The sequence below is a fragment of the Peromyscus californicus genome, unplaced genomic scaffold (genome assembly GCF_007827085.1).
Source record: "Peromyscus californicus insignis strain IS unplaced genomic scaffold, ASM782708v3 Scaffold_4__1_contigs__length_199733344, whole genome shotgun sequence".
NCBI lineage: Eukaryota > Metazoa > Chordata > Mammalia > Rodentia > Cricetidae > Peromyscus > Peromyscus californicus.
Window position 1 is genome coordinate 120,441,779 of NW_026294562.1, and position 14,547 is coordinate 120,456,325.

General features: G+C 44.5%; 1 protein-coding gene across 3 annotated transcripts in view; it reads right to left on the reverse strand.

The window, feature by feature from the left end:
- Pde8a (phosphodiesterase 8A) overlaps nucleotides 1-14,547 on the reverse strand; it is a 134,720-nt gene that overhangs the window by 47,593 nt on the left and 72,580 nt on the right. For all 3 annotated transcript variants that reach the window (XM_052714258.1, XM_052714260.1, XM_052714261.1), the window contains exons 2-3: nucleotides 8,975-9,031; nucleotides 7,008-7,198 (exon numbers count right to left, since the gene is read on the reverse strand). In XM_052714258.1, the coding sequence (XP_052570218.1) occupies nucleotides 7,008-7,198; nucleotides 8,975-9,031 (248 nt within the window). The remainder of the gene's footprint in view (nucleotides 1-7,007; nucleotides 7,199-8,974; nucleotides 9,032-14,547) is intronic.

The following is a 14,547-nucleotide window of genomic DNA, read 5'->3' on the forward strand; positions in this document are numbered from 1 at the left end:
AAAACAGAGCTACTTCTGAATCACAGAACACAAAAATGATTTGGGTGGCTACTTCCCAATTCCCCCAGAGATGGTACATAACACAACTACTCTAGATGTCTGTGAGAGAGTTATCATATACAGGGGGTGCCCTGGTCCTGGCAGACTTTTCTGTAAAAAGCCAGAGAGTAACTACTTTAAGATACTTAAGTATCCATGTGGATTCTGTCCCAATTACCTACTGGTGATGATTCACTTTATGTGTCAACTTGACACAACCCATAATGTCCTGGAAAGAGAGTCTCAATGAGGGATTGTTTGCACCCGTTGGCCTACAGACATGTCTGTAGGGTTGTCTTTGTAAGTTAGCTGATGTGGAAGACCCAGCCCACTGTGAGTAGCACCATTTCCTAGGCAGGAGGTCCTAAACTGTGTTAAGAGTGGAGAAACTGTGCTGAGCACAATGCAAGCAAGTGAGCACGCATGTAAGCACTAATTTTCTCTGCCTCTGACTGCGGGTGTACTGTATCTAGCTGTCTTAAGTTCCTGTCACCTTGACTTCCCCACAATGACAGACCATAACATGGGATTGTGAACTAAAATAAACTCTCTTCAAGATATTATATCACAGCAACAGAAATGAGTCTAAAACACCATCCCTACCCTTGGAGCATGAATGTGATCACAGACTGGGCAAAACCTTTACCTTCTCCTCACCCTTACTTTGGGGCATGCAGACTGCAGGTTCTGTGGGTCTGAGGCTGAGGAAGGCTTAGAGTCTAAAGACAGACAGAGAGTAGTCCTCAAGGAGAGCTGCTCAGGAATGAGAAGCAGCTCTGGGGCCCAGCTAATCTCTCTCCTGGGCACACAGCTCACCCCCACCTTTCTCAACAGTCCTGTTTTCCCAGTGTCCACTGGACTCTAGCTCTCACCTGCCCTCCTTCCCCACAGGAGCCAACCTAAAGGCACCGCAGAATTCTACTGGAAAAGACTTCTCAAACAGGTCATGATAGGGCATGCTAGCTAAGTGTCCACCTCTGGTCTTCCTGCCCAGAGAAGACCAGACTCAGTTTCCGGAGAGAAAGGCCAGGGGAGGGTCACTCAGGCCTAGAAGGGTCATTGGTACAGCAGGTCCTCATCTGCACAAAGCCAGTGCACTCCTGGTAATAATACTAGTGCTGATTCTAATCTCCGGTGCTGAAGAAGGAACATGGACTTGTGAATGCTGCTCCTGTGACTTTAAGGACACTGCATTGTTCTTACGTGTTTCCATCATGCCCTTCATTGTGAAAGGGATGGAGAATGAAGAAAGGGTGCTTAAGGCTCCAGCCAGCCACTTCAAATAAGTTCTTAGTATTTTAGCAGTAATGGAGTGGCAAGTAGGCAACCGTGCAAATGATGATCAGGGAGGACTCTGGGTGACCTGCCCACTGCTGGAGGAAATAAACAGGGGCACCGTGTCAAGGAAGAGGCAGAAGAGAGATCAAAGCAGCGCTAAACTCTACTAAATACAGACAGAAGTATACACCTGACTTTCTCTAGTGGAAAGGAACAAACGGCCAGAAATAGGAATGCCAGAAACAGAACCTAGCATGAGACACAACAGCCTTAAAAACTAATGTCCTTGCTTTAGAATTCATGGAACTAGGGAAGAAATGACTTGGCACAGTCAAAGTGTGCATATGGACATTAGGAAGACAGATTTCAAAGTCATGTGACTATAAAGACCAAGCAAACTGGGCTCTCAGAAGTGCACTGCCTTTGACTACACATGATACAAAACCCCTGAAAACAGTGGTTTAAATATATATATTCCTACTAGGCATGATGGCTCGTAGCTTTAATCCAAGCATGAAGCAGGGGCAGAGGGGCAGAGGATCAGAGGCAGGTGGACCTCTGTGAGTTCAAAGCCAGCCTGGTCTACATAGCAAGTTCCAGTACAGCCAGGGCTATGGAGAGAGACCCTGTTTCCAAATACATATATATTATTCTTGTTTCACACATGGAAGATAAGCAGAGGGACAGTTCGGAGCTGCCATAGCACTCTGCAGGACCAGGAACCTGAATTTTTCACTGTGTATTTCCCTATTATTGTCTAAACAAGATCTTCTTTGTGGTCTAAGGTTATCGGAATATGAGCCATGATGCACACATTCTAGACACAAGGAAAAATACCATGCTCCCTCCCATCAAGGATACATCCCAGAAAATGCATCATTTCCAATGGATAGCCGCAAGAAAAGCTAAAGAATGCAATGCACTTTTTAGATGGCTACATGCCCTGCTAAACATCAGAGGATTTGCTATTAGGTAAAGAACCAGAAATGTATAGCGGGGAACCGACCAATGAGACAACTCCAAATGATTCTGATGATGGTCTCCACAGTAACCCTGACAAAGAGGACTGGTGGAGGCTCACTGTGAGAACCTAACAGAGCCCTGCAAAGAGCTGCATACAGGTCTATTCTGCTTTGCTGTGCTCTCTGCCACGGGTGAGTTCCAGACTGAAAAGAAGGGAATACAGTGGTAAAAAGGATCTTCAGACCAAGGCGAATCAAGAAATTGTATGACACACTCAGTTCTACCTTTTCTGAGGGGAAGAACGTGTATCTGTGTTTGTGGGCGGGGGTTGGGGGTGTCATGCTGGGAGTCATCCTCAATCACTCCCCACCTTATTCACTGAGGCACTGTCTCTCAGTTGAACCTGGAGCTTACTGTTTCAGCCCACCTAGATAACCAGCTTGTCCAGAGGTCACATCTTAGTGGGTCATGCACACCCGGCATGTATATGGGTTCTGGGGATCTAAACTCTGGTTCTCATGCTTGCACAGTAAGCTCTGTACCCGCTGAGCCACGTTCTCATCTTCAGCTCAGTCTCGTTTCTGCATCCATGGGAACTTTAATTCCGCTAGAGCATGTCGGGTTCTACCCGGGGCTTTCCTCTAGCTTCCTCCATGAGACCTGCCCTTCTGTTATGCAGCTATGCTCCCGTGGCACCAAGGAGTATTTCTCACCTCTTCTGAGCACACCAAACTTATATCTTCTAAACTGTCTGCACTCTCTCACAAAAGAATAGTCAGAGCTAGGGAGATGGCTCAGTTGGCCAAGTGCTAGCCTCAGATCTTCAGCACCCATGTAAAAGCCAGGAGTGCCTGTCTGTAGCTCCAGCACTTGGGGCAGGAGGGCTATGGAGGTCCATGGCCAGCAGGTCTAGTCTAAAGGATAAGCTGTAGGATGAGTGAGAGACTGCCTTAAAAGATAAGGTGAAGACTGACCAAGTACGATCCCCATGTCAAACTCCAGTTTCCACGTGCATGCACACCCCTACACATATAAGCATGTCTACGCACCCACACACACACACTTTTTCTCAGTCATTAGTGCTATTGTTTCCCTGTCATTATGTTTAGGCAGCTCTCACCCCCCAACCCTGACACACACACACACACCCTTCTTTACCCTGTCACTCACCCTGGAATGGAAGTGACTTCTGCAGGCTGCTGACACACAGTCATCAGTTTTTCCTTTCCTTTTCTTTTTTTTTTTTTTTTTTTTGTCTTCCGAGGCAGGGTCTCTCTGTGTAGCTTTGGAGCCTGTTCTGGATCTTGCTCTGTAGCCCAGGCTGCCCTTGAGCTCACAGAAATCTGCCTGCCTCTGCCTCTGAGTGCTGGGATTAAAGGCGTGCGCCACCACCGCTGCCGCTGCCGCCGCCGCCGGGCGCTATCAGTTTTCTTAGCGCCACTGAAACCCAGATGTCAGAGCCATCTTTCTCTCAGGTCTGAGGTGTAAGCCAGGCCACAACAGGTACAACTGAGGCTTGGATAGTACCGTCAAGAGCAGTGTGTGTGTGTTGCACAGGGCGCTGGTCTGCTCTTTCCAGCTCTCAAACCACACCTGAGGATCAGGGTTTGCTGTTCCTCAACTGCACAATGTGAAGCGTTGTTTTCAGTCTGCTTATATTCTTGGATTCCTTCAGTCCCTTCTTGCTACATGGTGGGAAAAACCACAGCTGACCAGCCTATCTTGGATTTCTAAGCAGATGTAGAATGTAAAGACCAAAAGGGCATCAGAAGCTGGAACACAAGTCCCTGGCAAGCTCACAGAAGCCTTGTCGCTCACCAGGGCAAAGCCGTCTGTTTGTATGGTAAGTACAGCTCAGCACCCCAGGATTCGCAGACAGGGATGGGACAGAACCAGAGCCTTCTCGCCACCTTCCTCGCTGGTACTTTAGCTGCAGAGACTACTGTATGCCGGGCACAGTCAGGAACAGCTCTTGATTAGTCCCTGCAATGCCGTGGAGACAGAGGCTCACTCTGTAGCTTACTTAGACTGGTCTCAAAATTCTGACTGTCTGCCTCTATCTCTTAGATGGAAGATTAGAGGCTTGTGCTGCCACACCCAGAGTATCAGTGTCTTTACTACCCAGAGTAGTCAAAAGACTGGCGAAGCACACTAGGCCTTTGTATCTGGCTCCTGACTGCTGTCCCGGCCTCCCTTGGGCCACACACTCAACTGTCTGACCAACAGCCATGAACACTGAGCAGAGGAGCCTGCACACCCTGCTGCTCCTACTTATGCCACCCTCTGTCTCCTTTATTCATTTCAAAACTTCTGTCCATCCCTCACTCTTCAACTCAAATGTCTTCTCTGAAGCGCCCTTTTCCTTATAAATCTCTTCTTCTGAGTGAACCTACCTGTCTCTGCATGGCCTGACTATGTGCCCTCCACAGTTTGTGTATTGCCAATGGGATAGCATCAAGTAGGGCCTTAAGAACTTAGGCCATGCGGGCTGCTCTCCAGTGACTGAGAGTAAGGCACTGATAAAGGAGATGTCACATAGCCATCTGTCATTACAGAGGATGCAGCCAGACCACGGACCCTGCCAGCACCTTCAGTTTGGTTTTCTCAGTCTCGAGAACTATGAGACAATTTTTGTTCTTTGTTGTTAATGTGTATTTATATATACATGGATATGTCTTGTGAGTGTGTGCCATGTGTATGTAGGTGAGAGTAGAGGCCCAAAGAGGGATTGAGATCCTTAACCCCATCCCCCAGCTAAAGTTACAGGTAGTCAGCTGGGTATGGTGACACACGCCCTCAATTCCAGCACTTGGGAGGCAGAGACAGGCAGATCAATGTGAGCTCAAGGCCACTATGTGAGTTTGAACTCACTATGGTCTACATAGCAAGTCCCAGGACAGCCAGAGCTACATAGTGAGACTGTCTCAAAAGTTACAGGCAGTTGTGAGCTACCTGACACGGGTACCGAGAACTGGATTCGGACACTCTGGAAGAGCAGCAGGTGCTCTTAGGCACTGAGTCATCCTTCCGGCCCCTAATTTCTGTTCTTTATAAATTACCTAGTCTCAAGCTTTATGTCATAGCCATATGAAACAAGATATTCTATGTATTAGTTACTGTTCTTGTGCTATAACTGATGAGCAACTTCAGTAGTTGCTGACAAGTTTGTTTCTGCTCACAGTTCAGAAGATACAGTCCATCATGGTGGGGAAGGCTGGGCAGGAGCAGCTCACAGCCTGGTAAAGGGACTTACTCATAGCAGAGCAGGAGTAGAGGGAGGAGAAGGAGCAGCTCTGGAGATCGGTGGCTCTTTCCTTTTTCCCCTTTTCTCTAGTCCAAGACCCCAACCCACGGCATGGAACCTCACTAATGCCTTCAGCATGTCTTAATCCAGTCTGGCTGACAAGCTGAAGTTAGCCACCACACTCTGCAACTAGATCATCATGTTCCCTAGAGGCAAGATGCAGGTTTTTCATTCATACGGCTATAGTACCACACGTGGTATCTAAAACTGAGACTTGCAAAATAAGGCTCTGAAACAGGAGTATTTGCAAATGCAACAGACAAAGTATTTGGCCTTCAAGAAGGTATTTCACAGGAGTACATGGAGTTCCAAATGCCCAGTAAAGAGCTACGGCTGAATAATTTGGACAGGTCAGCAACGGATGAAAAGCATTCCACAGGCTGGTATTGCTTAGGTGTCCCCTAAAAGGAGGATAAAGGGAAGAATAGCGCTCTGTCAGGGCTAAGGTCTCACGGGCTGCACAGGTCGACCGAGAGCAAGTCAAGTCAGTTAAGGAATGAGATACTGGAGACATTTCTCGATGAAACAGTTCACACTGGGCAGATGCCTTTGTAGAGATGATCTTAAGAGACAAATCAGATAAAGGCTGAGAGCAAGGTGAAGCTGGCCTGAAAAACAAGTAGGGCCTACTCTTGCCTCTAGAAAACTCACTAGCGATGACACAAGGACCCACCCCACCCCAAACTCTCACCCCACAAGATGAAGATGAAGTGGTAGGCAGAAGTCAACAAAGACAGACTGGAGACTCTTGGCCAGGGTCTATCAGGACAAGAATGTCAGGAACCACGTTTGTAAAGGTCTGTTCTTCACTGGCCAGTCACGCCTCCTGTGTACTGTTCAATTCTGGAGTCACACGAGAGCTACCAGTTAGGAAGAGCCAGTTCCTAGAGGCCTTGTCATACAAGTTTGAATCCCCACTGCCCAAGTAAAATCCTGGCCCAGCAGCATGCACTGATAAGCCCAGGGCTTGGGGAAAGTGCAAACAGGCAGATCCCTAGAACTTATTGGCCTGCCAGCCTAGCTGAAAAGATGAGAGTCAGGTCCAATGAGAGAGCCTGTCTCAAAACAAACAAACGAACCAAAAACCTGGAGAATGATTAAAGAGGACACCTATATTGACCTCTGGATTCTACATGTGGGCACACATCCACATGAAGACACAAAAGGATTTTTTTAAATATAGGAAATTATAACCATTCTTGTTTCAGTAATATGCAAATGATAGTTGGGATTAATTAAATGTTAATGGTTGTTAATCCTAATGGTTGTTAAATAAAGATTAGTCCTAGAAACAATGGGGTCATAGCGCCTTGTTTATTTTGTACATAAGGAAATTGAGATTGAATTTAACTTAACGTGTTTACAGGCTGCATTTATTATCACAAAGGCCAATGGGACTCTGTAGGCTGGGTCTCTGGCTTACCTGCACAGTGCCTCTGCATCCAGCTTTTGGGGACTTCTATGGTCTATGATAATGATATCATGGATTTTTTCCAGGAAACAGGTAAGGACAGCCCGCACCTCCTTGGTGACTGTGCACTTAAACCCAGCCTTTTCACATGCCTTGTAGAATCCATTACACTGGTTATCTTCTTTGGTAAACACTAAAAGTACCTAGGTCAAAAGAGAACAAACACATTTTTAAAAATCTTGTTATAATTGTCATTTTTAAATAAGCCACAGAAAATTCTCAAATGTTTAGGTGAAGGCATAAGATGTGAATGTAACATCTGTAAATACACATTCTTTTCTTATATATAACTCAGGGATATTAGCATTCACTGTCCAAAAGTCAATGCTACTTTCTAATCTGGATGTCCAAGTGCTTGGGACATACACTTGTTTCTTTTGCTGATATAGACTTGGGAGAACATTGTATTTTAAAATAGAATCAAAACACATAAATACTGATGTTAGCAAACAGAAAGTTAACACAGTATAGCAATGCTGGTATTCTAGTGAAATGCCTCAGATGGCAAATGCTAGCATTTAGTGAAACTTGAGACACATAATCCTTAAATGATGTACTTGACATGCTTTGACTCAAATTTTATGTAATGTCTCCAAGTTAAAAAGTCATTCTGAATATGAGGGAGAAGATTGGAAGACTACAATGTTATATTTTAAAGCCTGCTGGGTAAGTGACAGGAGCACAGAGCCCAGGCAACATAGGTAGCATCTGCGCCAATGCCAGGCCAATAACTGATTGTCTTCGTGCCTGGCCTGTACCACATAAATCCTGAATCTGCTGCCTCCTCCCTATTCAACCAGGTCTCCCAATAAATCCGGTTCAAAGCATCTCTGCTTCACCAGTTCAGAGCTAGACTCAAGAGGCTACAGACACTGTGTGGTAACAAGCAGCCTGGTAGACAGAGGTCGCCTACAAAACTGAAAGAAATCCTTCACCTCCTTGAAAGCTTGCCCAACTGTTCAAATACCACAAATGCAAAGAACCACAAACACACACCTCTGTCTGCCTCGGTCACAGAGTTAAAACACAATAGCAAACATAGTTCATGGGCAGGAAGCTTCCAATAACTTGGCTACATTTTTATCACTTTTTAAAGATTTATTTATTTTTATTTTATGGGTACATGTGTTTTGCCTGCATGTATATATGTGCACTACATGTGTAAAGTGTCCCCAGAGTCCCAGAAAAGAGTGTCAGATCCCTTGGCACTGGAGTTACAGACAGTTGTAAGCTATTGTGTGAGCACTTGGAACTGAACCCAGGTCCTCTGCAAGAGCAATAGGTGCTCTTAACCACTAAGCCATCTCTCCAGCCCTGATGCCAACATGGGCTATATGAGGCGATGTCCCCAAAATAAAAACAAACTGGGTGTAATGGAAAAGGCTATGTTTCTAACTTTCATTTTGGAAAAATTCAAACTTACAGAGAAGTTGTGAATGACAATGCCTTACAAATTCGTCCTCTAGACTACTCAGCCCTTTGCCTCTCTGGTTGTGCCTCCTCTCAACGTATATACACATGTGAGTGTATGCACAGTTATAGACTCCCCCTTTTATTGCAACCCTAAATTTTAATCTCAGCATGTATTCCTAAAGAAAGGGTTACAACATTGTTACCAAGTCCAAGAAATTTAAATGTGACCTAGTGCTAGTATCTACATAGAAGAACATATATCTTAAATGTATAGTTTTTTTTTTTTTTTTGGTTTTTTCAAGACAGGGTTTCTCTGTGTAGCTTTGCGCCTTTCCTGGTACTCACTTTGGAGACCAGGCTGGCCTCGAACTCACAGAGATCCACCTGCCTCTGCCTCCCGAGTGCTGGGATTAAAGGCGTGCGCCACCACCGCCCGGCTTAAATGTATAGTTTTAAGCATCCTCCTCATTAAAGAAATTTGAAATGTGATTATTTCAGCATAGTACCTGAAGTTGGTCTTGATGAAATCTCATTGGGCCAAATTGCACATCAGTTTCTGATACCTGTAAGAAAGAGATTTGCTTATATTTTCCTCTCTCCACTTAGTGTCACAGATAAGAGTAAAATATCTACTCTAAAATTACATAAATATTAGGTAAGTAAGAAGAATTGCAACCATACACTTTAAACCCCAGAGAAATGAGAACAGGAAAGAATGAAAGTGTGTTGATCTCAGGGTGACTGTCTGTTGCTAGCTCTGTATAACTTTTTTTCTTGTTTTGTTTGTTTGTTTGTTTTTGGCTTTTTTTGTTTTTGAGACAGGGTTTCTCTGTATAGTCCTGGCTGTACTGGAACTTGCTCTGTAGACCAGGCTGACCTCAGACTCAGAGATCTGCCTGCTTCTGCCTCCTGAGTGCTGGGATTAAAGGTGTGCCCAGCTGAGGACATTAAGTTGTAGATTCTGAACAAAGAAGAAAGAAGAAAGAAAATGTAGCTGATCTCAGTGGTGCTGTCTTTTGTTAGATTGTTTTAACTTTAAGAGAACTGCTCAACATGTACACAATAATCAAAAAAGTTAGGTAGAAGGTCATGGAGGAAGATGCCTAAAGTTAACCTATGGCCTCTACACACATGTGCACTCATGTACACCCCCACCACATGGACAAACATACACTATATACCCCTCCCCAAAGGATATATATGTATATCTATGTACACACACACAGAGTACTAGTCTTCTAGAAGAATATATATATACTTGATTCCTGTTCTGAAAAAGAGACAAAGCTCAGCCTAGCAAAAGAGACAGATTTTGGAATCTAAGATCCCATGTGCTGAAGAGATTCCTACCCTAAGCCTCTGGGTGACAGTGTGATCCATATCTAGAACAACAACCCTAGAACTAGATACTTCCTATAAAGTATCTCCTGCTCATCTCTCTTCTCAAGCCATAAACTAAGTACAAAAAAAAATGTAACAAAATATGCTTAGGTAATCCACCTACAATTTTAACTATGAAAAGCTGATTGGTTAGTTTTATGTCAATCTTATACAAGCCAGGTCATTTGGGAAGAGGGACTCCCAGTTGAGAAATGCCTCCTCCAGGCAAGTCTAAATTAGTGATTGATGTGAAAAGGCCCAACCCATTGTGATCCTGGGTGCTATAAGAAAGCAGGCCAAGCAAGCCATGAGGGAGCAAGCCAGTGAGCAGTATTCTTCTGCTGTGGATATCGTTCTGTATAAATAAAACACTGATTGGCCAGTGGCCAGGCAGGATGTAGGCAGGCAAGGAGAGAGAAGAATTCTGGGAAGTAGAAGGCTGAGTCAGGAAGACACTGCCAGCCACCGCCATGACAAGCAGCATGTGAAGATGCTGGTAAGCCACGAGCCACGTGGCAAGGTATAGATTAATAGAAATGGGCTGAATATAAGAGTAAGAGCTATATAATGATAGGCCTGAGCTAATGGCCAAGCAGTTTAAATAATATAAGCGTCTGTGTGTTTATTTTATAAGTGGGCTGTCGGACTGCTGGGACTTGGCAGGGCCCGGAGAGAAAACTCCAGCTACACTCTTCCATGGCTTCTTGCATCACCTCCTGCCTCAGTCCCTGCCCTGACTTCCTTGGACGATGGATTTAATATAAGCTGTTGTTACTTCCCAAGTTACTTTTGTTCACGGTGTTTTATCACAGCAGTAGAAACCCTAACTAGGATACCAATATTCAATTATGAACCACTGATTAAGTTTCTGATTTGCTTTGTGATAATTTTGTTTCTCTAAAGGAATTAGAGGAATGAATGTCACAATTTTAGATCTAATATTGAAGGGAGATTCTTTGGAAAAGTGAATGGTGAGGAGAACAGGTACCCAAGGATCCCACCCTCCTGGGACATGTTACTGTGGGACATCATGCTAAGGGTGTGCATAAATAGATGCTAAAGCCAGGATTTTTTAAAAAAGAGAATATAGTCGGCCTTTAATTCCAGCACTCGGGGAAGGAACCATTGCCATGGGACGCGACCAGAACGGACCCGAGCATCCTGCCCGAGGCTGACCCCAGACCCAGCTGCCCATCGATCATGCAAAGTCCAACAACTTGGAGGCATTGGTGAGATTACCCTACTAATCAACCTGTTCAGCTAAGGAGAGGTTTCAGATGCCTGCAGCCTGCAGTCTGAGGAAACAAGATCAGCTGAGGAGTTGGTGAGCAAGCAGAGTGTGACCTGAGAACGCAAGAGAAGGAGCCATCCAGCCAATGAACCAGATCACCAGAGTCATAAGCCCACCCTACACCAACCGGGAACAGGTAAGGCCCCATCTCTGGACGGGCAGACCAGGTCTCTAGCCCCTAGGCCCTGGGGGCAATTGCCCCTCCCCACAGCCATTGGAGCCCCAGGGATCAGGCAGCTACCTTTCCCTGCTCCCTCACCAAAAAAAAAACCAGCCCCTATGAACCCAACAAACACCGGAGCCATAAGCCCACCCTGCACCAATTGGGAACAACTGCTCCCTGAGACAGAACCCACTAACACTGATTGGACTAAGCTGCTCCCGGAGAAACAGAGCCCAACAGCACTGATTTGACCAAGAACTCCCAGTGGACCAAGACTATCAATTGGAACAAAAGAGGCACCCTCAGACACAGACACTGCCTGCACAGAGAGGAAGAAGAGATGAGTAGACGCCAGGGCAAAAATACAGACAACAACATAAAGACCTAGTGATTCCACACCTGCAAGACCTGAACATACCAAGGCAGAAGAAGCAGAAGAAATCAATCCTAAAAATGACTTTAAGAAGATGATAGAGGCCCTTAAGGAAATGAAAAACTCCCTTAAAGAGGAAATGAAACAATCCCTTAAAGAAATGGAATTAAGAGAATATGGTCCAGGACAACTAAATGACAGACCTAGGGGAAGGTGGTAGCGTGAGAAGCAGCAGGAGCTTTCTACCTAAGCAATATTGCACTGGCAAGATGAGTCTGCAATAACTATTGTGATACACAGTAAATGTGGAGTTGCAGTCAATTTCCATTCTTGGTGCCAGCCCACCAGACTTAGCTCCATGCAGGTAGTGTGCACAAGTTCCCAGAACAATCTGACATAAATGTCAGGAAAGAGCATGGGCATACAGGCTTCCTCCCTCCAAATCTCAGAAATTGGTGTTCCAATCACAACTGTTGCTTTTGATCATTGACTTCTGATCAAGAAGCAGGTAGCAGTAAAAACACTGTTAAGGGGAAAGCTATAGGCATACATGTTTACATTAAAGAGTCACATGGGGGCTGGAGAGACAGAACAGCAGTTAAGAGCATTTGCTGCTCTTGCAGAGGACTGGAGTTTGGTTCCCAGCACCCACATCAAGCAGCTCACAATTGCCTGTGACTCCAGCTCCAGGGGACCTGCTGCCTCTGACCTCCACAGGCACCTGCACTTGTACACACATGCACATACACACAAATTTTTAAAAATTAAGAATCACAATAGATCTCAAATTATCAAACTAACTTTATAACTTAAGGAACTAGAAAAATAATGCACTAAACCAGAGCTTCCAGGAGAAAGAAAATAATAAAGAGTAGGAGCAAAGTGAAATAAAGACCAGACAATAGAGGAAATCAATAAAGCCAAAATATGATTCTTAGGGGGGAAAAGTTGATGAACCTTTACTTAGATGGACAAATCAAAGAGAAAAGACTCAAATTCCTAAATCACAAATTAAAGTGGAGATATCATTTCTAATTATATGACAATAAAAAGGATTATGAAAGTACAATGAACAATTATGCACCTAATAAATTGTGTAATCTGGATCTAACAGACACATTTCTAGAAACATAAAGCCTACTGAGATTAAATCACACTCACACAGAAAATCTGAACAGATGAATGAATTCTATCATTTAAAGAGTACCTATCTTCTTCAAAGTCTCCCAAACTAACTACAAAAGTATTACCCTGACACCAGACTGGTCAGACACAGAAAACTACACACCAGTGTCCCTCAAGGACTGGATAGAAACATTCTCAATGAACACCGGCAAACTCAACCCAATAGCATATTAAAATGGTTATATCTGGGCTGGGGAGACTCAGTGGGTAAAGTGATATCTGTACAAGCGTGAGGACCTGAGTCTGAACCCAAGCATCCTCCTTAAAAAAAAAAAAAAAAAAAAGCCAACATTGTGGAGGCAGACGGTGACTCCCATGGTGCACTCTAGGCCAGTGACGGAGCCTATTTCATAAGGTAAGATGTCAGTAGGTCAAGGCACTTAGCACACAAGTCTGGTGACCCGAGTCTGAGCCTCAGAACTCACATAAAGGTGGAAGGAGAAAGGTAAGGTCTGCTTAACTACTCCACAAAGTAGTTCTCGGACAGCTGAATGCCTGCCACTACCCATGTGCCCATGCCCCCCCACACACATAGCCAATGAAAAGTGTAACAGCAGGAACAATGAAAAGAGAAAAGAGAAAAGAAAAAACAAAGGTGGACCGCTCTGAAGAATGACAGAGAGGCTGACCTCTGGCTTCTACATGAATGCCCACACATGTACATGTGCACACCACACACACACACACACACACACACACACACACACACACACACACACACACACACACACAATGATGATCTACCAGTAGCCAAGGGAGAGTTATTCCTGGGATATGAAGATGATTCAGTGTATGAAAATCAGCAAATATAATGCACTATTAACAGAGTGGAGGAAAGATATCGCATGATAATCTCAACTGATGCAGGAAAAACATTTGACAAAATTCTAAATAAACATCCTTTCATGACAAAAAGTGGTTAACTAGTAGTAGAGAGAACTACCTAGACATGATAAACCCACAGCAAACATACCCGCTAGGGAAAGAGTAAAAATGGTTCCTCTAAACTTAGGAACAGGCGAGAATCCTGCTTCACTACTTTGTTCAACACAGTCACTGGACGTTCTAGACAAAACAATTAGGCAAGGGAAATAATGAGGCATTCAAAATAAAGAAGGAGTAAAGCTATCTTTATTCATAGATAATACAATCTTAATAAAGAAACCCCAGAGGGTCCCACAAGAAAACTGCTAGGACTAATAGGTGGATTCAGCAGGATACAATGTATTACTACACTTAGTAATCGGAAAGGAATTTGAAAAGAACGCACTTGATAGAGTAGCAAAAACAAATTATTCAGCTGGGGCTCAGTCAGGAAGACGCTCCCTGCACATGAATGAGGGTCTGAGTTTGGATCCGTGCCACCAACGGAAAGTTGGGCACAGTAATGTGCCTGTTGATAACCCAAGTACTGGATGGGGACAGAGAGACAAGTATATTCTAGGGACTCACTGGCCAGCCAGTTTAACTGAAATAGTGAGCTCCAGGTTCAGCGAGACCGTCTTTAAAAAAAAAAAGAAAAGAAAAGAAAAGGAAAAAAAGAAAAAAAAGGTAGAAAGGCTGGATGTGGTGGCACACACCTTAATCCCCAGCACTCAGGACTCAGAGGCAGCCAAATTTTTATGAGCTTATGAGTTTGAATCTTTATGTGAAGGCCAGCCTGGTCTACACAGTGAGTATAAGGCCA